The sequence below is a fragment of the Globicephala melas genome, chromosome 15 (assembly GCF_963455315.2).
Source record: "Globicephala melas chromosome 15, mGloMel1.2, whole genome shotgun sequence".
In the NCBI taxonomy this organism is placed as follows: Eukaryota; Metazoa; Chordata; class Mammalia; order Artiodactyla; family Delphinidae; genus Globicephala; species Globicephala melas.
This window is the reverse complement of record NC_083328.1, coordinates 80,395,094-80,420,585: the sequence shown is the minus strand read 5'-3', so window position 1 is coordinate 80,420,585 and position 25,492 is coordinate 80,395,094. Positions and strand designations below refer to the sequence as shown.

General features: G+C 50.5%; 1 protein-coding gene across 2 annotated transcripts; it reads right to left on the bottom strand.

Annotated features, from left to right (window-relative positions):
* Window positions 1-977: 977 nt before the first annotated feature.
* Window positions 978-13,904, bottom strand: TFAP2C (transcription factor AP-2 gamma). Of its 2 annotated transcripts, none has more exons than XM_030839156.3 (7): window positions 13,704-13,904; window positions 8,019-8,504; window positions 7,864-7,915; window positions 6,427-6,643; window positions 5,723-5,841; window positions 3,618-3,762; window positions 978-2,296 (listed from the first exon to the last, which is right to left on the bottom strand). In XM_030839156.3, the coding sequence occupies exons 1-7, from the start codon at window positions 13,902-13,904 to the stop codon at window positions 2,011-2,013; spliced, it is 1,506 nt and encodes a 501-aa protein (XP_030695016.1). In that variant the 3' UTR covers window positions 978-2,010. The 2 variants fall into 2 exon arrangements, with proteins under 2 accessions (XP_030695016.1, XP_030695020.1); XM_030839160.3 differs by lacking the exon at window positions 13,704-13,904 and adding an exon at window positions 10,085-10,132.
* Window positions 13,905-25,492: the final 11,588 nt, after the last annotated feature.

Here is a 25,492-nt window from a genome sequence, read left to right as displayed (position 1 = left end):
TATCCAACGTTCAAGTGCAGCCACTCATGCCAAACTATAAACATCTCACTTCCTGGAGGATGTGCCAGGCCACTTCAACTTGAACTCAAGGACTGTCGGTGTGCACCCAAGATCCTTGCACACATCCAGCAAGTACACAAGCCCCGCTGGTCTCTTCTGCTCCGCAAGTACAGAGACCCAACCTCTGATCTGCCCAGCAGACAACATGATTAGGATCCCTTGGATCGATGGGCATCCTAACGTTCCCAAAGATGGAGCATTTCAATTGACTGAAAACACTCAGAGCACCTACCACACAACCACTGCTTGCATTTGACTGAATGCCAAGTCCTCCCAAGGAGGATCTGCCCAAGGATTTACCAACAATCATCTCATTTCCATTCTCAAAATTGTGAGGTGGCAACTTCACTATAAGTACAGTGTTTCTCAACTGAGCAGCCTTACGCAAGAGACATGATTCCCAAACTATGGATTCCTCTCTTGTTGTCCATCAACCGTCCCTCACACATCTCCCAACAGCCCTTGTGTTGGGGAAGATGGTACCATACACAGTCGTGAGAACCACTGATGAGTGCGAGACGTGGCGCAACAGAGCAGTCTTCCAAGAGAGACAAAATGAAACTCCAGATTCCCCTCGGCACAGAGATTTCCTGTTCCGTCTCATTAACTAAGCCACAGCCAAAACCCAGAAATCAGCTCTGCCATTCTTCCACTCCTCTTAGAAGATTAAAAAAAACACATCAAGTTACAACCAGACTTTCACAGCTTCTATTGAGAATACTTTCTTTTTATTATACAGGTTTCATATACATAACAATTATTTAGGGAACATTTACAGGCAAGGAGCTCAATTCCAAAACTCCGTTTTCACCCACACACACTGTACTTCACACTCATCTTGGGGGTCAGCCCAACAGGAATAAGACAAAGTTATTGCTTTGTGAACAAAAAGCTTCAATTAAATTAGAGTCTTCCAGAGTCGAGAACAGCACTCACGATACTCTTGACTCTTAATACCCTGTGTACATATGAATAAAGTCTAAAGATGTGTCTTAGATTACCCCGTCACCTTTAAAAGCTAATATTAAAGTTGAATTCCATTTCTCAAAAAGTCGTAAGAAGTGCACCCGTATTTACAGACCCCATTAAATTATGCATAAATAAAATCTGTACACTCAACGCAGCTTCTCAAAATACAGAATTCTCCTCTGGGACTTGGGATGAGAGACAGCAAAAAAAAATGCTTCATGCCCACCCCTTTTCAAGTTTTCTCGAAACACCAAGATGTGAAATAAATACGCAAAATAAAGCTTCCGTACCTTAAAGGAACATGTCTTTTCAAAGAGTCTCCTCCTATTTGAAGAGTTAACTTTCAAAGTTTTGTTTTGTTTTTTTCTTAAAAAGAAAAACATAAAATCATCAGCAGGCTTTGCTTCTACAAGTTTCGTAAAACCCGAAGGGTCTCTGTGAACAAGGGATTTAAAGTGTGTCAAATACCAACCTATTAACCAGTTCTTAAGCGGACAGAATCCTTGCCTCCCGCGGTATGTAGGGTGAGACGGAAGAGGCTACATAAATACTTTTACCTTAACACTGAAAGTTATAGTGGATCTGAATCACATCAATTTGACATCTCAACAGCTATGTGTGTGTGGGTTTTTGTTAGCCCAGGGAATTTATTTAAAAGGTTCCAAAACTTGTAGCACCACTTTCAGAGAAAGGAAGAATGGGGTTCCAAAAACTAAAGTATCAGCTTAATGGGTAAAGAACCAGCACTTGTCACCTCCCGAGAGCGCGTCCAGAGCTTAGGAGACACTTCAGCACTCCTTAAGTACTAAGGAATCCAGGAGGGCACGTGAAGATCTGGAAATCCGACGGAGGCCCTTTTCGTGGGAAGGTGGATATCAAACTCTGTCCCCCAGGCAAGCGGGGTTCCCAGTTTGTCCTGGTCGAGACCGGTTTTGGAGTCCTTTTCCTTCCAGACGCTTCGGCCCTTTGTTCACCTCTGTTTTACTTCCTGTGCTTCTCCATCTTTTCCAGGGTTTTGCTAGAATCGGCTGGACTCTGGTCTCCGGGGTTCATGTAGGATTTGTCTATGACCATCAGGGCTTCTTTTATGTAGTTCTGCATGGCAGACACAGCAGCACAGATGGCCTGGCTGCCAAACCCGTGGGTAATCAGGCTGAAATGAGACAAGCAGTTCTGAATGCTGGTCTCCAGGACCGGAGTGGGCCGGTTGTTCCCATTGGGAGTTCGGTCTTGATTGAGAAGGTCTGTGAATTCTTTACACACTTGCCTGTGAAAGACAGTCAACACACACCACTGAGTTCAATCTAGGCCGTGACAGGTAAAGAGCACAAACTAGTGTGGGGATGACACCTAGAGGCAACGAGAATTTGGGGCTGGCCAAGGAAGTACATTTTAAACTGATAGCAATAGGCAGCTGCCGCGCTTAGCACCTGTTCTGTGCTGGGCCCTGAACTAAACTCTTTTTATTTATGTTTGGCCGTATTGGGTCTTCGTTGCTGCGCGCGGGCTTTCTTCTAGTTGCAGCGAGCGGGGGCTACTCTTCTTTGCGGTGCGTGGGCCTCTCATCGCGGTGGCTTCTCTTGTTGCGGAGCACAGGCTCTCGGCACGCGGGCTTCAGTAGTTGCGGCACGTGGGCTTCAGTAATTGTGGCTCTTGGGCTCTAGAGCGCAGGCTCAGTAGTTGTGGTACACGGGCTTAGTTGCTCCGCGGCACGTGGGATCTTCCCGGGCCAGGGCTCGAACCCGTGTCCCCTGCATTGGCAGGCGGATTCTTGGCCACTGCGCCCCCAGGGAAGCCCTGAACTAAACTCTTTTAAGTACTATCTTATTTAATCCTCACTGCAATTAGAGAAGATAAAAGGATTAATGCCAGAATTAACTGGCCAAGGTCACCAGGACTGGTAAGAGGTGGAGTCAGAATTCCAGCCTAGGAGAGTAAGGGCTAGCTTTACTTGATGCAGATTGGTTCCTTAAACCAATTCTGTCAAGATCCCTGAATTCATTTCCCTGAAACTCACTCTTTCGATACAGGCTGGTTCACTGCTCGCTTTTGCCCTATTTCCCACTTGACTAGTTCTGCTTCATTTACCATGATTTTAAAATCCACTTACTCTTGGTTTCTGTGAGAAATCCCTCAGCTGCATTAAGTCGTTTTGAGACATTTCATTTGCCCTCGTCTCCTACACACACAACCCGATCATTACATTTTAAAAATCAAAAACATCTTGTTATCAGGAGGCAGAAGGCGCAGGATCTTGACTGGATGTGATAAAATAAATTGTCTTCAACACATTTTTGTAAGACATGCAAATAAGATAATGAAAGAGTAGCTTAACTAGTTTGAGCTGAATAACTAAACGGCTCAAAAACACTCATTCTGAGCAATACACTCACTGCTCTAATTCTTTTAAATGCTACAGAAAGTTACTCTAATTTGACTCTGTCAAAGATGCTCCTTGCCATTTCCTCTTGCTCAACACCCTAACTTACTTAAGGAGCCTTTCGTTCTTGAGCACCAGGGACTGTGCTGGCCCCTCAGCTGCAAGGTCAGGGCATCGGGGCATCAAATTCTCAAGCCTGGATACTTACTGTGCCGCCAGCAGCATATTCTTCCTAGTTGCCATCTCATTGCGTCCTCCGAGATGAGGTCTGGTTAAATACTCGGCCACGGATTTACTAGGAAATTCTGCTTCACAGACATAGGCAAAGTCCCGAGCCAAATGGACAGCCTCACCTAGAATAATCGGCAATGGCAACAGACTTTAGGGCCACTGTGGTCCCCAAGGCAAACTGTCCCTTCCCTCTTTTTTCAGCACTATCGGTATTGGTCTAGCAGTCATTTTGCATTCTAAAATGCAATCACACAAGGGGACAACGATCCAGCCAGTAAGCAGAACCTCCTGGGTACTTGCAGTGGGTACCCTCCCCTAGGGTGAAATCATACAATGTAAGAAAAAAAAAAGTCTGAAAATTTTAACTGTACTTAAACGATGTTACCCCAGTCCTCTGCCCAAGCTGAGCAGATGCTCCTCTCGCTGCTAAAACAGCATCTAGCATCCGTTGGTAGTGCAGAAGTCGGAAAACTTAGGGGGAGTGAGCATGACTGACAAAGAAGCAAACTGTCACTTTTCTTTATGAAACTGGGACAAAAGTCTTTGATACGGAACTTTGTTTCTAAATGAGAGCGCCCCATTACTGGTGGAGGTAAGTCTCTAGAATGTTGCTTTAAGAAAGAGAAGCAGGAGTGTTTCCTACCGGAAATGTTAGGAGCCCTACCTACCCTCTCGTCTCAGGTATTGGGGGGCACAGAGGGAGGAAAACGAGGGGAGGGTGTCATTTCCCACCCGAGGCGCTGGGTTCTTTCTGGTTCCAAGATTTGGGGCTGCTAGAGCTTTACAAACCCAGATGGTGGACCTCACCCACCATCCCCACTTCCCTCCCCCGACTCACTAAATCAACATCTGAGAACCATTGTTCAGGCACACGCTTTCTCATTCAAGCACCCCTGCCTGGCCGGTAAGGAAACCTAGGGGAGCCGCATTTATGCTCCACGCACGCGGAATCCACCATTCTCCATGCAGGACAGCTGGTCCCCAACAGCATCGAACAGGCAGCTCCTTTCTCCTTGCCCTGACCTCCAAAGACACTCGTAAAAAGGTAGAGCAGGGCCCTGCCAAGTCTCTTTTAGCAGCGCGGTCGCGCCATTTAGACCAGGGAAAGAAAGTGTTCAAAAGATTGCCTGACTACCAGGAGACCACCCCTCATTGGCTCCCCCGGCCCCCGAGCCGGGGCCCAGCGCCCTGCTGATTGGGCGAGGTGCTGGCGGCCGCTCCAGGCTTACGGATAAGCCCCCTCCGTGTTCATCAACACATTTTCCTGTGCGCAGTAACAACGAGCTTGTTTTGTTTTGAAAAATAATTATTTCACTTTTCCCTTGCCCACTTTGTAAAAGGCCGTATTGCATTCTTGGCTACTTTCCAGGTTCGGGGCGCAGGTCCATTCAAGAAACTGAAACGTCACATCCTAACTATCTTAGGACTGGGGAGAGGGTCTCATCTGTGGGCCCCATTACTTTTTTTTTTTTTGATGGGGAAAATGAACAAAGGAACTGTGAATTGGGCTAGGCTCATTGTATACAAGGGCTTTTCTCTTCACTGACCACAGTCCCAATATTCCACAGCTACAAAGACTAGAAACGGTCCTGCTGCCCACCGGTAACCAGTTTTAAGAAAAGGTGTACCAAATGATCAATTGCATCCTTCAAAAACTGGTTCATCTGATAATGTGATGTCTTAGGAAAACCCGTTTCTTTTTAACAATGATTTTCTGGGAGACCCAGAACAGAATACTTCAGCAGACACATCGTTAAATGTTAACTTATTCGATTAAATGACTGTGATTCATTGTAATGAACGCATGGCAAAATCGCTTGCATCTCTCTTTTGTGACTAAGAGTTGTTTTTAACCTTTTCTTATACCTTTTTTTTGCGGGGAGGGGGGCGGGTGCCGCACCCTACGGCATGTGGGATCTTAGCTCCCCGATCAGGGGTCGAACCCACGCCCCCTGCATTGGAAGGCGAAGTCTCAACCACTGGATCGCCAGGAAGTCCCTAACCTTTTCTTTAGAGAAATATTAAAGACTCAACACAGCACTAACTAAAAACACCGCAAAACAAAAACACAACTCCACTGACCTTCTACTAAAGATGTCAGGAGGGTGACGTGGGCAGCTTTCCGTCTCCCCGCTGGAAGATTCAACCCAATCTTGTCCAACTTCTCCCGCAAGGATCGGCCACCATTTTTAGATTTGGCTCTGAGCAAAATAATAATAAAATAAAAAATTCTTTTCTCAAGAAACCACTTTAAAATTCTAAATGCCTAACATGCTGCTCACAAAACAGAAATCTGTCAGAAACAACCTACATTACGTGGCTCATAATCAAGTGATACAGGGAATCCTTAATTTATTACTTAATCCCTGTAAAATTCAAAAATCTTTCTCAGCATCGCCAACATTATTATTTTTTTTTAATCACAGAACATTGCAAGTTGTACAGAGCAGACAAATTTTCACTTGTAGAAACTGCAGCAGCCCCCAAAAAAACAACTCCCTGGGGGAACCAGACCCATGGAGCTCCTCTACTCTGAATACAGATGCTACCACTCATACAAGGGAATCAAATTCTAACCAAATGAGAATTTGTTAGCGCTGTTTTAACACTTCCTTCTACATCTGGCACGTTCTAAAAGAGAAGATGTGTACTAAAACTCCCTGAGCCAATGAGAATTCAGCGTTAGGTACCAAAGTTCCATAAATGTTAAAACTATCTCCCTGGTCCTTTTCTGTTATTCATCCCCAACCATTCAACCGCCATGCCCAGAACGTGTCCCCATGTACCTTCTGAGGACACCTCCCAGTAATGAAGCATTTAAGCACTCAGGCGGGGACAGTCGCCTCTGGACTTCGGCAACTGTCACTTTGTATTTAGATGTAGAGCTGAGGAGGGACAATCTTCCAGGGACCGAGCAGAAGACCTCGCTGGGATTCATCACAGCCTCCACCAGCTCCTTCTGACAAGGGAGACTCAAGGGGTTCTTCGTCATTGAAATAGGACCTGTGAGTGAAGATCAGAAGTGGCGTTCCCAAGCAAACCACTAACCAAAGCTGAAAGAGCTCTTTGAACAACTAACTGCATGTTGGACTATAAATTGCAAGCAGATTTTTTTAAAGCCATATTCTTCAAAGATAATCGAATCTGAATTTCACAATTTAACACCTTGGGAAGTTAATTAGTCAAGATCCCACGCGTGGAGGGTTTGCATTTTCTGACCACTGTTAAAATCTGTTTCGTTAGAACGTTTGTTTTCAAAAGACTACTTCATAACTAAATAAATGAAGATTTCTTTTTTCCCCCTCACTCAACGAATATCCAAAATCACAGGACGTAATCATCTGGCAAAATCTTTCAGTGCAACTGATCACAGTAAATTTTAAAATACAAACACACCTGTTCTAAGTTTACTGGGAAATTCAGTTTATTTTCTGAGGTTTTCTTTCTTTTTTCTTTTTTTCCCCCAAACTCATTTTTCCTCAGTTGATTTCAAACAGTTTAACCTCAAGTAACAGACCATAGCTACATTTCATTTAGGATGACCCCATTTCCCAACAGAGCTAAACTGGGAATCCTGGCAGTACGTAACTTAATTTCACGAGCCACTCAGTCGCCCAAGTAATCCAATTTTCCAAACCCCCGCCCCCCTCATCCCTGCATGAACCCGACAGATCACCCAGCCAGATGCTTTCAGGGCTGTCTGTTTTGTACACCAAACTGTGTCCCACCTTCTTTTTGCAGGTCAGAATTAAGGCTCCTTACCCCTGTGCATATTTGAAATCAGAAATAAAATCACATCAACCCGTTCAACAATTAAAATTGTCACAGAACCAATCACTCCACTAAGGGTATGTGACTTGTTTTCCAAATTAAGTCACAGCCTTAACTCACTCTGGGATTCTTTCCTGGAGCATTGTAAAAACACTCTCGAATTCAATAAGTAACACCCACCAAGGGAAAACTATGGAGTAACAAATCCGGAGATTGAGGGGCAGCTCCTGAGAGCATCCTTTTCCATTTAGATCTTCAAGAAATGCCCCGTCTTCTCACTCCTAAAACCTATCTGCCTCGAGTCCCTGTCACTCCCTTCCACCACAAATGTCCCAAATCGGATACCAAAAGCCCTACCTCACCAATAAGTCAATAACTTCCCAGTTACCGCTAAGAACCACTACAGGGTGTGTGATGCCAGAGGAAGAAGAGAACTCGTGCTCACTCCGTACCTTTGCGAATAACCGTCTGATCATGCAGAAGTAGGTGCTGGTCGTCGACATTCTGGGGGAGAAATGACAAAGTTTCCTTTAAGTTCGGGGGAGCCTGGACGGGGTAGGAGAGAGGCAGTGGGGCGAACGGGTCCGGGCAGGGCCGAGGCGCTCACCTGCACCTCCTCCATCTGGTGCGCCATGTCGTGGAGCCCCAGGTTCTCGGCCAGGCCCGCGGCGTCCAGAGCGTGCGAGTGGGGCAGCAGCAGGTCCGAGCGGCGGTAGGCGTCCCTGCGGGCACTCACGGCGCCGCCGTCCAGCCCGGAGAGGTGGGGCAACAAGCCGGCCGGGCGCGCGTGGTGCGAGGGCAGCCCAGCCCCCTCCTGGCTCTGGCGGCCCGGCCAGGCCTGCTGCTGGCTGCCGGTGGGCGCCGGCTGGTGCAGGGGGTTGATGGCGGCGGCGTACGCTTCTCCCAGATGCGAGTAGGGGTCGGCTGCCTGCGAGTAAGCCAGCTGCTGGTAGGGAGGCGGAAAGTAGGGTGGTGGCTGGTATTCGGCGACTCCAGCATGGGAGAGGGGCGGCGCGGGGCTGTAGAGATGCTGCCCGGCGGAGGAGAGGTGAGGCAGGCGCGGGTTCCCATTGCTGCTCGCGTCGTGGCGATCCTGGGGCACAGAAACGGAGACCCGGTTAGTACGAAACCCCGCTACTGCGCACGGCCCGCGGCACCGCGCCGAGCCTTGTGACCCCCGGGGACCCACCGCACCAGCCCGGACCGACCCCCGCGGGGCCTGCCCTCGGGCCAAAAGGCCCCGGGGAGCAACGTGCCCCGGGGGTTTCGTTGTCAACCGCTAGTCCGCAGAGGAAGGGGAAACTGGAGAAAGACCTGGAGGAACGTGCCCTCCGGGCCCCGCGGCGAAGGTCTGACGCCCGAGGTATTCTGCGGCTCCAAATCCGAATGCCAGGCCTTGGGCCGGAAGAAGCTGGGGCAGGGGTCCGGGGAGAAAGCCTGCAGGCAGCGCAGAGCGCGGTCGCTCACGAGCCCGCACATGCTGGCGTCGTCGGCCCAAAGTGGGGAAGCGGTGGGCGCGAAGAATGCGCGCCGCGCAGGAAGTGCGCCGTTTCCCCGCCCCAGGGACCCTCCCTTCCACGCCCTCAGGACAAAGACCTCCGGGCGAGAGACCCTCCCTAGCGGGGGCAGCCGCCCAGCGCCGCCCAAGGGACTCAAGGAGGAGCCCGCCGCAGCCAGGGGTGCGCTCCCTGCTAGCTGTGTCCCGACCAAGTAACGCCGTCCTGCCCAGCCACCGTCAGTTTCCCCACAAATCGGGCACGGAGAACGAAGGACCCCGAAAATTGGGCAACCTTGCCTGGGCACGTTCCCTCGCCCCACGGCTGTCCGACTTAATTCTCAAAGGACGTGTCGCCATGTGTTCCCGGGGTCACAGGGGTGGCGGGGGACCAGGAGAGCTATGACACCGTCGCCCCCTAGCTGAAGTGCCCGGGCCTGCAAACAGGGGCAGCCCCTCTATGTCCCGCGGGCGCACAGCTCTCCCGCGTCCCCGCCGCCACCGCTCCCCTCTCCCGGGGCCTGGGCTCACGCCTCGCGCCGCCTGCGTCTTCTTCCTCTTTCCGCTCGCCGCCTCCCTCCCTCCCACTCTCCGAAACTCTAGCTCAACCTGTCCGACAGGCTGGAGCACTCCCGAGCGCTTACGGCCCCATCTGGCCTCAGCGCCCCCCCCCGGCCCCCCCTTCTCTGGAAAGCCAAACTTCGGTTGTTTTCTTGTTTCCCCAAGGAGGTAGCGGGGCAGGTGACAAGCCCGCCTCGGAGGAGACTCCGCAAAGGTGTCGCCGGCAGGTCACCTCGTCTGACTCCTTGGGACGGAGATTTCGTGCGTAAAAGCCACCTCTAAAAGTTGCAGACCCAGCGCTCTTCCGAGAAATCGGGGAAAAGGGCTGTTTTGCTTCGCGAGAAACCGGCCGGTAAGCTTTGTGGGTGGGATCTGCTACGCTCTTTCCAGGCCCCATTCCCGAGACTGGATATTTAGGTAAAGGCCCGATTCAGGAAGGGGACCCCGGAGAAACGCACTAGGGAATGTCCGGAAAAGTGGACCCTGTCCCATCGAAGGGCGAGCGGTGGGTGCCTGTTCGCTGCTCCTGCGCCCTCGCCCCCGACCTCGGTCCAGTGGCCCGCGCCTCCGGGACTGTACTCGGGCGGGGCCAGGCTGCGCCCTTGTGCCCAGCTCACCTCGCAGTCCTCTTCATACTTGACATTATCGGTTATTTTCCACAACATGGCGTCCGGCGTCCCCCAAAACAGTCGCCAGTTAAATCCAGGTTCCCCCCACCCCCCGAGCGGTAAATCCAAAATTGGGGTCACGGTGGCCAGACGTCTGCCGCTGCCCCCGCCGCGCGCGGGCCTAGCCGTCCCGGTCACTGGACGCGCATCGGCGTCTCCGCGATTGTAGATGGTGCCGCCGCGGGTGTAGAGGCCGCGGCCGGGGACCGGGGAAGCCGCGCCCGCAGTGTGTGTCCAGGCGATAGCCGGGGGATCCGGGCGCCTTAATGAGAAGAAATTATCATAACTCCTCCCCGGGGGCCGGCGCGAAGGCCCCGGCGCCGGGCGGGGCGGCCCCCAGCCAGTCCCAGCCTAGCTCCGCCCCGCATCCTGGCCCGGCGCCGCGCGGAGACCCACGCCTCGGGGGGCTTAGGAGAGGAGTCGAATGGGCCGCACCTCGCTGACAGCCGCAAACCTAAGAGGCCAGCGTCCCCCATCACGCCATCCATCAGTCACCCTCACCAAGCACACACCTGAGGTCGGCAGAGCTGGGGACCGGGATCCGAACCCAAGAGCCCCCCCTCTTTCACCGACAGCGCCTTCCCCCACCCTCCAAAAGACGTCTCAACAGCTGAGGTCCCCCTATCTCCTAAAACGTCCCAAACACCCGCTCCAAGGAGATTTAAGGTTTAAACTGGAATCAGGCAGCTGGAGTCCCAGTCCCTCCGAGGGACGACGCCCTCCCCCGCACGGCGTGGGCACAGTGCGCTCGGGGTCCTCCGAGGGGGCGGGGGTGGGAAGGCCTTCTGGGGAGTCGGCCCCAAGCGCCACCGAGCGGGCGGGCCGCTCCACCGGCCCCGAAGTGTCGGACAACGGCGTTTCGCCGCCATCGCCCGAAGCTCCATCTCCAAGGCTGGGCTGCGGCCGGGAGGCGGGTGGGGGGCACCCGCCTACCCTCGCCCGGCCCTGCCCTGCCCGGCGCCGGCTCGGCAGCTTCCTCCGACGGGCCAGGCACTCAAGAAGCCTCAACTCAACCTTGAAAAGAGGTGCGGGGCTGAATGCAACCCTAGCGTCACAGGCGGGGACGAGGGAAGAGGTGGGGGGAGGAGGAGGGGCCGTGGAGGGACCCCCGCTGGAGAGGTGAGCACCCGGGGTCCGCAGATACAGGCAGAAAACGAAACTTCCTTCCACATAAACGTTGCCTCTCCCCCCAATATGCATTTGCCCCCCAACCTTGAAAGCAAAGCGCAATGCTGAAACATTTTAAAGAAACGAAATCCATTGGCCCGATTATTGTAATTGACCTTTTTTTTCTTTTTGCTTCAAGGGGAAAGTCGCTAATTCTCGGGAGCTGAATTTAAACATTCTCAGGGAATCAGAGAAGGAATCTTTCGATTTGATTACGAATCCGATTTTGCAATAATCAATACCTATCAGTTTACTGCCCCGGACCTGTGGAGTGGACGCTGCTCCCAATTCACAGAATGAATGCACCCACTGCTTCCCTACTCCCGCCCGGGCTTGTTTGAACTTTAGCATTTCTCTAAACCGAGATGGGCCTAAAATAAAATAACCAAAATAAAAATAGGCGTCTTCCAAGCGAAAGGTTCTTCCTCGCCCCAGAGAGTAGACAGATTCCAGGTGATATTCCAACCAGTTGTGAGAACAAAACCTGGAGACGAAACCACTGGAGGCTTTTCGGGCTTGTCTGCGGGCTCTGCACTAGGATACGTACAAAGACAGTGCACACACGACCCCTGACACCTAGCTTTCAAGACACCGTGGGGGGGGGGACGGGGGGTAAAAGAGAAGCAGCAGCGCTCCTGGTACTCGGGAGTGGGCGCAGGGGGCACCTGCTCAGGGCAGGTATCGGACCCGGTGCGGTAGGCATGCTGGCGCCCTGGGAGTGGAAGATTGGGGTCCCAGGTACTTTCGAGGGAGGCTGCGGAGCCTCTGGGCACCCCAGACATCCAGACCAGTGACGCAGGAGCTCTCCTCCACACTGGGCCTTCTAGCCCCGGCTTTGACTCCAAGACCCGGCCGGGGATGCAGCTTGAACAACTTGTCTCGTCCACGCCTGCAACTTTACCGCCGGGCATGTTGGGTCCAGGGCTGGGCAACAAGGCACCAACCCCCCGCCCCAGGTCCTGGCTGCCCTTCCTTTCCTCAGCAGCGCTCGCCAAAGCCACCCGGAGGGACGGAAATCCCTCGCAGCCCCGGGGCCTCTATGGCGGAGGCAAAGGGAGCCGATGGGCCCCGAGGGTTTGCGCACCTCCGTTTAGGGAGCCCCAAGGGCACAGAGGTTTCGGAACCGCTCGGCAAAGGCCATTCATTCCCAAGCCAGCGCCCTGGACCTGGACGCTGCCCCCCTCCAAGAGACACGCGCTCAAGCTAGAGCGCAACTTCTGTGCCCTGGATGGGGAAGACGGCACAAACGAATCCTCAACCTTCCCGGCCAGGCCGACTCCACCCAAACACGCACAGCTTCTGCTTCAGGGACGGAACCCAGGCACGCGCGCGCCCTGCTCCGGATGCCGGAAATCTCAGCCCTTCCTTGAGCTCAACTTTTCTGCTCTGAGCCGAGAGCGAGAGCAGAGAGCCGATGGCTCCCACACTCAAGACAGACCTCCCCCCAAGGCCCCCACCCCTCGCCGCGCGAAGATGCATGACTGCGTGGCCGCGCCCTCAGGCAGCCACGGCCTGGGAAGGGTGTCCCCTCCGACCCTCCGCGGCTTCGCAGACGCCAAGTGTAAACAGAACGTGGGGATCCCGGGGAGCAGCCTCGCCGCTCGCCTCGCACAATCAAGGGTATGGGGCTGGACGGTTGTCAGCGGCTTCCCTCTGTCGCCCCCTAGGGAGCCTGCACTCAACCCACACGCTTGAAACCCTGGACCCCGGCCCCCAGCCCGCTCGGATGGCGCTAGAAACCAGAGACCGGAGGCGACAAGGCGTCTGTGAGGACAGCAGCGCTACAACAGTGCGCCACCTCCAAAGATGCGCGGGCAGCTGCCTCTGGAAACAAGGCTCCCAGACCCGGGCGGCAGGCTTCCGCCGCCTCCACACCCATGGCAAGCCCAGGAAGGCGGCGGGGCGGGTAGAGCTGGACTGGAGCAGGCCTGCGACTCAGCTTCCCGTCCCGGGGAGGGGGCGCCCGAGCGGCAGGTGGAGGCTCCGAAGCGCCCTCGCGGGCGCCGTGCACCAAACAAGGTGTCTGTGTCGCCCCGCGGAACAGCTTGGGCTCCGGCTGGGACCGCAGTTAAGAGGCGGGGCCCAGCGAAGCAGAGCCGAAAAGCCGGGGCCTGCAGCAGTCCGGGAGGGCGCCCATTCACGCGCTAGCCCACGCCCTCCCTCGCAGCACCGGCACCCACTGAACAGACACTTGGCGTCCAAGAGCATCCGAACTGTCTAAGCCTACTAAGGTGCACGTCCGGGGCGCCACATGTATTAAATAATTCAGTCACTCCAAAATAGCAGCAATAATATCAAAATAGCAGTTTGTTTTTCCTGATGCTCAAATTGGCGGCTACACACACGCACAGATGCTTCTCGTCTCAGCCCAGGGTCCAGCCCAACTCTTTCTACTGCTCACTTGTAAGCGCTCCGCGCCAGGCCGGGTCCTCAAAGGGGTTTCGCAGCCTTTAGCTCTTCCTTTGCAAGCATCCTCGCAAACCAGAAAACGCGAAGCGCGGATCTGAGGGAGCCTGTAGGACCCAAGCTTCGGAGAAGCTCTCATTTGCGGAGCGCTCGCGGAGCGCAGTGGTCGTGGTAGAGTCTCTAACTTGAGGACCATCGCCCCACTTGTCAGCAGGCGAATTTTCAGTCGTCCAACTACCTCAAAGCCACCAGCCTGACTGTCCTTCAAGGCCACCTTCCTAGCGGCTCTCGGGCACCTATTAGAGACAAGCCGGCTCTCGCCTCCCTGCCCCGGGGGACCCCCGCCCTCAGAGTGCCTGTCACCTCTCCACCCACTAACATCCCTGGGCCCATCCGGGTGCAGCCTAACCGCTCCGAGCGCTGGCAGGAGGGCCAAGGCGCGAGCCCAGTGTCCCCGGAGGCCTTCGCGGCTCGGCGTCCTAGAACACCAGGCACCTCCAGGCCAGCTAAGCCCGGAGGCCTTCACCTATTTATCTGGTCGCCGCCAGGCGAGGAGGCCCACTGTGGCCAGGCGCCCAGCGGCGCGGACTCGGCTTCCTGCGCCAGAAGTGCGCAGCGTCCAGGGGCCACCGTGCACCCCGCAGCGGCGCCCATCCCACCCAGCGGGCACACACCCCCTCCGGCAGCCAGGCCTCCAGCACCCCTCTCTTTCCCTGCCGGTCCTCGGATCTGTCCTCCACCCAACACCTCTCTTCTCACCTTTAGGAACTGGAAATTCATGTTGCCAGCTCTTCAACCCTCTGTGAGTTGAGGTTTTCAAGAATGGGAGCAACGCAGGAACAGGTCCCCAAGGGCCGCGTCGTGTGCTGTAAAGTGCTCCGAGCGTTTATTTAATTAACGGAAGGGGGATGGGGGGGTACAATTCACAGCCAAAACGGGCTATCGCGATTGGAAGACACACCTGAAGGTCCTGGTTACTCCTCCCCTGCCCTCCTCCCCTTGGAAACTGTAAACTCGCCAATTGAAAAGGGTCTTCCCGATCTTTTGACTGATCTTTACGTCTGTTTATAACCAGCAGTAGGTAGGGCTCCTTCCATCACAAAACTATTTTAAATGTATTCTACGTCTTGCAGGCAGAGGACATTTTAAATGTGTTCTGTCTCCACAGCCAGATCTATTAACATTTCCGTGAATTCCCCGCCCTCATTTCTGGCTTTGATCTGCCTCCAGGCACCTCGCAGGTTTCCAGGTCCAGCTAAAATGGAACCAGGGGCACTGAATTCCTTGGAGGAGAAGGAGGTGGGTGGGTTTGGGGTCTTCCTTAAGTGCCAGAGAGACTTGCTTACACCTTGGTCATCACATGCTCTTTGCCTGAAGGAAAGAGGCAAAGGACCTAGGTGACTTAAAAAAAGAAAGGAAACACACACACACACACACACACACACAGCTGAGAGCCCAGTAAAATGCAGTCTTAAGGAAGACTGTAAACACAAGAATAAATGCCATTTGTTGACCGTACCACAGGGGACCCACTGTGACCACCCAGGTCACCAGGAGGAGAAATTAGCTTTGTACAGAAGCTGCCCTTCAGTACCTGAGTCCTTGATAGTTTTCATACAGAACCTGCCCAGGCAACCAAACAGCTTCTTTTCCAGAGAGGTGAGTTGAAAACTTACTCAAGATTACTCTACATATGCTTTAGAAGAAACAAAAAAAGAAATGGCAGGAAAACTGCAGGTTTCAGCCCCACCTACTGGGAAACTCTCCCAGAGGTTCTCTGTCCCCAGTAGTCTTCAAAGGTACAGTTTTTAAAAGGCACCAAGAAATTCCTATGACAGAACCATCCATGTAGTGGAATGTACATTTTTACGTGTCTCAAAAACAAAAAGTGGTGTAAGCACAGCCACAACTTAGTGTAAAGTGGTTTAAAATACACAACTACAGGGAAAATAGCTTAGCTGAAGGTGTAAGGTAGGATTTTGATCATCAATACGGTTCTATTCTAAGATCGAAACATGCTATGCCTTTTGGTCCCACTATAGGAATAATGAAAAGGACACAGGCCACAGTTTGAGGTGTAGCTACACTCAGGCAATAGGATGGGACTGGGGGGGGGGGAGGTATGGAGAGAAAGGTGATTTTTTTACTTCATTATGGATGGGGTTTTGTTTTCATTTGTGGTGGGGAGGGGTTACAACTGATGTGTCTTGTGTTAATTATTTTTTAAAATGAACACACTAATCACTGTTAACATCCTGGTTTTATTTCACAATTTAATCCAGAAACAAAGATTTTGTTATTGTTGTTGCTGTTACGTTTCTGGTCTTCTTTTATTGTTGCTGCTCTGATTGCATCTTACTTTTTTAATTTTTTTTAAAAGGCAATGACCACTGTTAATGCCTAAATGTATTTATTTGACCTCAGAAACTGAAACATCTTGTACTGCCACAACACATAATTATGAAATATTGGCACCTGGACAAGGTGTCAAGCTCCCCAGGGTCTCTTTAGACAGCTGCCACTAGTGGGGTCTGCAAGGAGGCTGGAGCAAGAGCCCACAGGGGGAGAGCTCCCAGCCCCCAGGCAGCCACCTGTGTCCTTTCTCCTCTGCCCACTCTTTTATTTATTTATTTTTAATATTTATTTATTCATTTATTCATTTATTTATTTATTTTGGCTGCGCCAGGTCTTAGTTGCCGCACACGGGATCTTCCTTGCCACGTGCCGGATCTTTAGTTGTGGCATGTGGGATCTTTAGTTGCAGCATGTGAGATCTTTAGTTGCGGCATGTGAAATCTAGTTCCCTGACCCGGGATCGAACCTGGGCCCCCTGCACTGGGAGTGTGGAGTCTTAGCCACTGGGCCACCAGGGAAGTCCCTGCCCACTCTTTTAAATTCTACAAGCCAGGCTGCAGTAGCTCCAGTTTACTGCTAGCATCTTCCTCACATGGCACACAAACGTTTTCTTCCCTGAACGTGGTGCCAAGCTCCTGAGTTCTGCATGTAGGAACTCATTTCAGTGGGGCTGTCAGCCCAGAAACAACAACATTAAAAAAACCAAAATGGTACCATGGCAACCCAAGGATCCAGAGGGGAAACGTAGCCAGCAAAAATCAACACCAAATTAGAACCAGAACCTAAAAGAAAGAAATTATTCTTTATAGCCACTCTTAATGTAAAACAAATATCAGTTCCCAAACCCTTTTTAAATACCAGGAACACCAACCAAAAAATCTTAAAGACTAATACATAGTTTCAGGTGTTCACATATGAGACTCTGAAACTGTGTATAATGAATCAAATGCACATGTTCCAAAACCATAACTGCATAGCTTAAGGGATTCCTCTGTCCCTCTTTGTGGTTCAGGTCACCCAAACTCTTTCTGTATTGAAAGGATGATACTCTTTAATCATCACAAATTGGCCTTTTAAACAAGCAATGTACCCTGCTCAAAACCAGCATTTAGACTTTTTTAAAAAAATTTTCATTGGACTATAGTTAATTTACAGGGTTGTGTTAGTTTCAGGTGTACAACAGAGTGAAACAGTTATACATATATCCACTCTTTTTTAGATTTCCTTCCCATTTAGGTCACCGCAGATGATTGAGTAGAGTTCCCTGTGCTATGAAGTAGGTCTTTTTTAGTTACCTATTTTATATAGAGTAGTGTGTTTATGTCAATCCCAATCTCCCAGTTTATCCCCACACACACCCTGGTAACCACAGTTTGTTTTCTATGCTTTTTTTAATATAAATTTATTTATTTTATCTATTTATTTTTGGGTTTTTTTAATAAATATATTTTTAAAATAAAATATATAAAAATAAATAAAAGCCTGTTCTTTTAGCAGCAATTGGTGTGCCTACATCCTTTACAGCCAGTGGGCCGGGCCCACTAATGACATTTATCCAGCCCCCAAACTTGCACCGTCCTTTCACAATTAATGGAGGAAACAGTGCCATAGTCTCTTTCTTTCCCTTTAAATAAACCTCTTGTTGGCTCTGGTGGAGAAGCTGGGGAGTCTGGGCCTATCTATTTATTTTTGGCTGCGTTGGGTCTTCGTTGCTGCACTTGGGCTTTCTCTAGCTGCTGCGAGCCGGGGCTACTCTTCGTTGCGGTGCGCGGGCTTCTCATTGCGGTGGCTTCTCTTGTTGCGGAGCACGGGCTCTAGGCACACGGGCTTCAGTAGTTGTGGTGCACGGGCTTAGTTGCTCCGCGGCATGTGGGATCTTCCCGGACCAGGGATCGAACCGGTGTGCCCTGCATTGGCAGGCGAACTCTTAACCACTGCACCACCAGGGAAGTCCCTCTATGTTTTGTTTTAAAGAAACAGTTTTTCATTCTTGTATACAAGGTTATAAAAATTCTATCATTTATATGGATTTGGGGGTTAGAGGAAGAGGAGGCAAGGAAGTTTAAGTCGAACATGATTTTCTTAAAAAAGAATTTGATTGTTTCTTCCTATGTCCCCTCCCCCACCCAAAGGATTAGATTATAAATCCATATTTCAATTATATTCAGGAAAATTCTGAGGCCCCCAAAGAGGTGATGACCTGAAACCAAGACTTCCTCCGCCCCATCCTATCCAAACAAGCAAGTCACCCATTTCTCCTTTTGGACCCACACCCTTAGGACAGGTCTGAATCTACAGGTTCCCCTCACCTGGACCACCAGCCTGCCCTGATGACTCCCAAAAGAAGGGCAAGTCAGTTACCCCCAAGGTCAGTAACAGGAGGGAAAGGACCAGGGCTGGAATTAGAGTGAGGAAGCAGAATTTCAGAGGACACCCCAAAATGCAGTAATCAGGACAATATTTTAATGCACTAGTTTTTAAAAATCAAAATGAACACACACAAAAACTCCCTGATGAACAAAATATCAAAATTTTAAATGAAGACAGGTTGCGGTTGTTTTATGACCCTGTGTTACTGTGCAATGGAGAGATATGTTCCATCAGCCCGCAGTCCCAAGCCCCTTGTGGCCCCTACCAGGTGGGCTGACGCAAGTTGACAGTGGTGAGTGAACAGACTGAGCAAGGAGGGGCTTGGGCTAGAGCCGTGGTTTTTGATTGTAGAGCTTTTATTAACTTTTTCCGATTGGGAGGCTATTTGATGTGTATCCAGGGGTTCACGATGTCCTTGGCCCCAGGCTCCAGCGCTGCCTTACCTTGTCTGGCAGGGCACTAGGGGAGGTCAGTGCCCCCACGGTACCGAACACTAGAAAACAGGGGGTCCGAATGCCTTACATTTCCTATCGCATTTAGGACAGGTGGAAGGCTGATGGTGTCTGCATTTCCCGGAATGTGCCACACCCTCACCTCTTACTCCCTGATGAAGACTACAGGCTTGGGCGCCGCTGTGTCTGCTCCAGGTCCTGACTCTGCTTCAACTCTTAGTGCCTCAGTGTTTCCATCTGCAAAATGGAGATAACAGTGCCTACCTCGTAGGGGTGAGGATGAAATGAGATCGTGTACGCAGAGGGTTTAAAAGGATGCCTGGGCAACGTAAGTGTTACACAGTGTCTGTTGCAATGTCATCACTGCTGCGTTCTCTTTACCCTCGGAGCACAGGCTGCTCTCTATCCGTAGCTGAACCTGCTTCTCAGGCTGACCGCCGACCCACACCCCCGCTCCCGCCCACACTCAGCCGCCTCCCTGAACCCCTCATTTGCCCAACTTCACCTCCTAAGTGCACCTGCCACGTCGGTAGCCTTCGGGCTAATCAGCAAGTGAGAGGCGCTTGGAGACATTCATTCCTTCGTTCCTCCAACTGTTAGTTATGAGCATCTCTGCCAGGCTGTCACCAGGTTAGGAACCCGCCCTCCGGTAACCCCTATTCTAGAAGGAGGGGCCACGCATCCCTCCAACAATGTTTTGAGGGCCTCCTACATGCCAAACTCTATTGTGGGTTCTGGGGATACAGAACGTTCACAAAACTGACAAAATCCCCAAACCAATGAAGCTTATACTGGCTGGGGCAACAGTATTAAGTAAACTATTATAAAGGGAGGGAGGGAGGAAGGAAGGAAGGGAAGAAGAGAGGAGGGGAGGAAATGCTAAGAGGAGAAATGCTAGAACAGAGGCCAGGCTGCCTAACAGGCCAGGGGGAGCTGACTAGCCTGTGGCTCGGGCAGGCGGTGCTGAAGAGCTGACTCTGGCCCAGAGAAGAATGGAAGGAGGCCCTCTGGACACACTGCGCCTATTAGCTCTGGGGGATTCTGCCCAGAGTAGGTGTCTAGAGAAGAAGTGCTGTTCCCCTCTTGGATAATCTCACCAGGTGGCCGGCTTCTTCATTCACTGGGCAGGCAGCTTGCCAAGACCTCTCCTGTGTCAGGGGACAGTGGCAAAGGGCCAAGTCCCTGCCCTCGAGAAGCTCAGGGTCTCCGGAGACAGACAGTAAGTACCACGGACACATATAGCATCAGGTGGCACTGGAGGCAAGGGCAGGGGCTGGGAACGGTGGGGAGACGGGGTGTTTCAAAGAGGTGATCATGTAAAGGAAGTGATCTCTGAGCAGGGACTTGAATGATGGGGTTGTTTCCAATTCAAGTGCAAAAGGAAATAAATAAACTAGGAAGTCCCCAGTTTTCCCATTCCCAGAGATAAACACCATTACAACACAGAAGTATAATTCTACACATTTTCCATCCATAATCTATATTACATGTGATACAGAAGATATGTGTTACATTAGATCTACATTTTAAACATAAAATTGTAATAACACTAGCGAGAGTAGTTTCTCTTCTGCAATTTGCTTTTTGCACTTAGCTGTAGAGTGGGGACATCTCTGCATGCCGATATGTGTAGATTCGTTTTTTTTTTTTTTTTGCTTTCCTCCTTGGTTTTTCTTCTTCCTTCCTTCCTTTTTTTTTTCTCTTTTGCTAGTTTTAAGTTTAATGTTTATGATAGCTGTCACATTAGAATTTTTTGCTTTTACTTGCCTTTTTCCTATGCATCCTAGCTGACCTGCTTTGACATTTACCACGTGTGGCTTACTGTTCCTGGGCCTTTGCATGTATTATCTCATTTAATCCTGCAGGAACCCCATGAAGGGGAACTATTTCTCTTTCCATTCTGCATGTGCAGGAACCCAGGAACACAGTGCTTCAGTAACTTGCCCTTCAGAGCCAGGGAGGTGGCAGAAATGGGTAAATACGACACTACGTACTAACCTGTCTGCTGAAGACTAAACTCACACCCTAACAAGTTGAGTCAAGTTGTCTTTTAAAATAGCCTGTGGGACAAACAAAACACGGCCGCAGGCTCTTTAAGGCCTCGGGCTTGCCAGGGTGAGTCTAGAGAGACTTTGAGAGCCTGCAGAAACGCAGATGTACCTTTTCCAGGTGTGATGCCTAGAAGTGGGATTTGGGCACCAGAGCCTAGGAGAGCAGCACGATCTACATTAGCGGTGTAGGGAACGTGTCCATTTCCTCCCAATTACAAAGTGGAAAGAGGTGATTTTACTGATCCCTAACTTTTGGCGATCAGCTATTAGCTCAAAAGAAAAAGGGTACATTTGATTTGCATGTTTTCAAATATTTGCTGGTCATATGTGTGACTTCTGCAAACCATGTGCGCTATTTGCCCATTTTTCTATCAAGGTACGTTTTCTTCAATATTTTTTCAGTCCTCGCCTCGGCAGCACATGTACTAAAACTGGAACAATATTTTTCAATGATTTTCATACATTCTTGTTAATGTTTCGATCTTTAATGCAGCTGGTATGGGGGGTAAGTACTAAAACTGGAACGATATTTTTCAATGATTTTCATACATTCTTGTTAATGTTTCGATCTTTAACGCAGCTGGTATGGGGGGGTAAGTGGGAAGGGAGATGTATTCATGGTCTAAGGTAGATAGACATAATTTTTATTCTTCCCAAATGGAGAGATGATAGCCGATGGCCCTAACAGTGCAGATGGGCAGACTGAAACGTCCCTTTAATCGTACAAGTTGACCTCTGTCCATGTGTATTTTTCTGCCCTCCCATCTGCCTTCTTTAATAGTTTATTCCTATGCCAGTGCTAAGCTGTGGGATTTTTTTTTTTTTTTTTTTTTTTTGGCTGCATTGGGTCTTCATTGCTGCATGCAGGCTTTCTCTAGTTGCGGCGAGCGGGGGCTACTCTTTGTTGCGGTGCACAGGCTTCTCTTGTTGCGGAGCACGGGCTCTAGGCACGCGGGCTTCAGTAGTTGTGGCACACGGGCTCAGCAGTTGTGGCTCGCGGGCTAGTTGCTCCATGGCATGTGGGATCTTCCCGGACCAGGGCTCGAACCCGTGTCCCCTGCATTGGCAGGCGGATTCTTAACCACTGCGCCACCAGGGAAGTCCCTGTGTTGTTTTTTTTAAAAATATTTTATTTATTTTTGGCCACCCCGTGTGGCATGCAGGATCTTAGTTCCCCAAGCAGGGATCGAACCCGTGCCCCCTGCAGTGGAAGCGCAGAGTCTTAACCACTGGGCCACCAGGGAAGTCCCCCAAGCTGTGTTTTGATGACTGTAGCTTTTGCCCTGTTTCCATATCTGCCTCATCTCCCTGATTCAAGACTTCCAGAAAAGTCTTGGAATCAATGTGCCAGCCTCTTCCCACCCCTGACACTCACTCACACACACACACACACACACACACACACACACACACATCTTGCTTCCATTTCGAGTGGAATTGCTCAGAATGTATAGCTAGAAAGATCCAGTATCTTTGTACTAATAAGGCTGAGATTAGATGTCTGTTAGGTCTCGAAGAGACAGGAAAAAGCCAGGCCTGGGGCCGAGCTCTCGATTAAAGCTACTGCTCTCAACAGGGTGATTTCTCCCCCAGGGGACATTTGGCAAAGTCTGGAGATATTGCTGGTTGTCACAGCTCAGGGGTGGGCACTCCTGGCATCTCTCGGGTGGAGGCCAAGGATGCTGCTTAACATCCCACAGTGCACAGGGTGCCCCCACAAGCCGGTCCAAAATGTCAACAGCATCGAGGTCGAGAAACCCTGCGTTATCTTGGTTTGTTCGTCAAAATCCAGTCGGTGGCTGGAGAATGGCCACCAAGGCAGAGCATGTTCAGTGACTCACTGCAGCTCTGGCCTAGGGCTGCTCCCGCTGCTGCAGAAGGCTGCTCAGCAGCTCAGGGCGGGGCCGAGGCAGCGCCACGGCTCCTGGCCCTGCCCCGGCTGAGGCTGCAGCTGTCTGCACGGGTCCCCGCCTCTTAGGTACACTCCTAAGGGTGGGAATCACATGGCAATTTGCAAGGTCCGGAGCAAAATGACAATCCAGACCCTTGTTCAAAAGTTAAGAATTCCAGGACAGTCACAGCAGAGCATTAACCCAAGCACGAGGCCCTTCAAGATTGCGACACTTGTAAGTGCACAGGTCACACGCCCAGGAAGCCGGTCTGGCCAGACAGGAGCTCCAGGTGGAAGGCTGGGCGATCAGAGGGCACACGTCACCCTTCTTCCAGGGACCACAGTCCTGTGATGCTGGTGGTCTGGTGTCTGAAAACAATTGTTTCCTATTATCTTATTCACTTTTCCAGTTGTTTACAGCAGGAAGGCAAGGCCAGTATTCGAGGCTTCATCATGGCTGGAAGAGGAAATTACCTTTTCATGTCTTCTTCTGTATATATTTCATATACCTGTGCCAGGTACTATATCAAGCAATGTCATTATTTTTTTTTTTTTTTTTTTTTTTTTTTTTTGTGGTACGCGGGCCTCTCACTGCTGTGGCCTCTCCCACTGCGGAGCACAGGCTCCGGACACGCAGGCTCAGCGGCCATGTCTCACGGGCCCAGCCGCTCCGCAGCATGTGGGATCTCCCCAGACCGGGGCACGAACCCCTGTCCCCTGCATCGGCAGGCGGACTCTCAACCACTGCGCCACCAGGGAAGCCCCTGTAATAATATATTTTAAATAACATATTTTGTAAATTCATTTTAAGTTATTTCAGGTCTTTATACTTGCAAATGATGTTTAGATGTATCAGGTAAAAATACATGATTTCTTTATATAAGGGAAATTAGATTTGTAATTAATAGCTAAACATTAGATTTTTTTTTAAACAAATTTATTTATTTTATTTATTTATTTTTGGCTGCGTTGGGTCTTCGTTGCTGCACGTGGGCTTTCTCTAGTTGCAGCGAGCAGGGGCTACTCTTCGTTGAGGTGCACGGGCTTCTCATTGCGGTGGCTTCTCTTGTTGCGGAGCATGGGCTCTAGGGCATGCGGGCTTTAGTAGTTGTGGCACGCTGGCTCAGTAGTTGTGGCTCGCGGACTCTAGAGCGCAGGCTCAGTAGTTATGGCGCACGGGCTTAGTTGCTCCAGGGCAACTTGGGATCTTCCCAGACCAGGGCTCGAACCCGTGTCCCCTGCATTGGCAGGCGGATTCTTAACCACTGCGCCGCCAGGGAAGCCCCAAAACATTAAATATTTAAGAGAAAAAAATAGATGTGTTTGCATGCTTATGAATAAATGGTACCACATATTCCTATATCATTCTGCAACTTGCATTTTCTACTTAATAATGTATCTTCAAGTTCTAACCATATTCGAATACCTCATTTTAAAAACTGCTGCATAGGATTTCATAATCTGAACTCTGGTGCTTTACATATGTTATCCAGTGTCAGGCATATGGGAGGTACTCGATACTTATTTGTTTTATGAATGAAAATGCACCTTTTCTCTAAGACGTAGAATCCTTGAGGGCCTAAGCGTGTGTCTGTTCCATTCCCTGCCTACAGAACTTGCCAGCAGAGAGAGGCCGCATCATCAACATTGGTTATAACTATAAAATCTCCTTGACTCTACAGAATGCTTCTGTGCGTCAGGTCTTAGTTTCCTCACCTTGAAGAGGGAGTGGATGAGGGTCAGAGAAGCTACATAACTTGCCCAAGGCCACACACCAAATAAAAAGCAGGGCTACAGGCTTCGGAGTCTGAAAAGCCTAAGGTGAGCGGAGACGCTGAGCTTCCAGAGGGAGTTACCTAGCCAAGCAAGGGAACAGGCAGGGGAAGTTTGGAGAGGAATACGGGAAGAGATGGAAGGAAACAAAGGGAGGAGGTCAAGGGAGAGGGAGAAGAGGGCTGCCATGCCTACAGGGCCGCTATGGGCTGCTTGGTGACCCCCAGCCCTGTCTGGTCCTACTGCCCTTGGCTGGTGTGTCCTTGTGGCAGTGGAGTCCATAAGACTGTTTCAGAGGGTCATGAGAGCACAACTATTTCATAACAGCATGTCATTTGCCTCTTTCCCTCGGTTCGGTGGAATTTTCCAGAGGCTACGTGATGTGTACTATCACAACAGATCGGAGGCGGAAGCAGGCAGGAGAACCCAGTTGCCTTCTATTACGCCAGGCATTAAAGGGAGCTGTAACATGTAAAAACAAACCAACAGACAAATCCCAACCACTGTTCTCACTATATATTTTTTTTTAATTTTAGAAAATATGGTTACTTTTTTCATAAAATATGTTTTTAGGTTAATATGTCATGGGTGTGTATTATTGTTACTTTCAAATAAATGTTTTAAATGTCTCAGTAATTTCTGATACGGTAACTATTGCTAACCCACATAATCAAAAGCTTTCTGAGAATTTCAGTAATTTTTTCCAATGTAAAGAAGTCCTTAGACCGAAACTTTGAGAATCTCTGCCCTTTGGTGCCCTTGGTATCTCGTCACCAAGCAGATGCTCATTTACTGCATGATTAAATAGATATATGAAGGGACAAATAAGTGGGTAAGTAAATGGAATACTCTCCCACCATGAAAAAGAATGAAATCTTGCCACATGCAACAA

Coding starts and splice junctions, on each gene's coding strand:
- TFAP2C (XM_030839156.3), bottom strand. CDS start 13,904: ATGGTCCTCAAGTTAGAGACTCTACCACGACCACTGCGCTCCGCGAGC. Junction 7,916..8,018: donor ACCAGATGGAGGAGGTGCAG/GTGAGCGCCTCG, acceptor TTTCTCCCCCAG/AATGTCGACGACCAGCACCT. Junction 3,763..5,722: donor CCTGACATCTTTAGTAGAAG/GTCAGTGGAGTT, acceptor CGATTATTCTAG/GTGAGGCTGTCCATTTGGCT.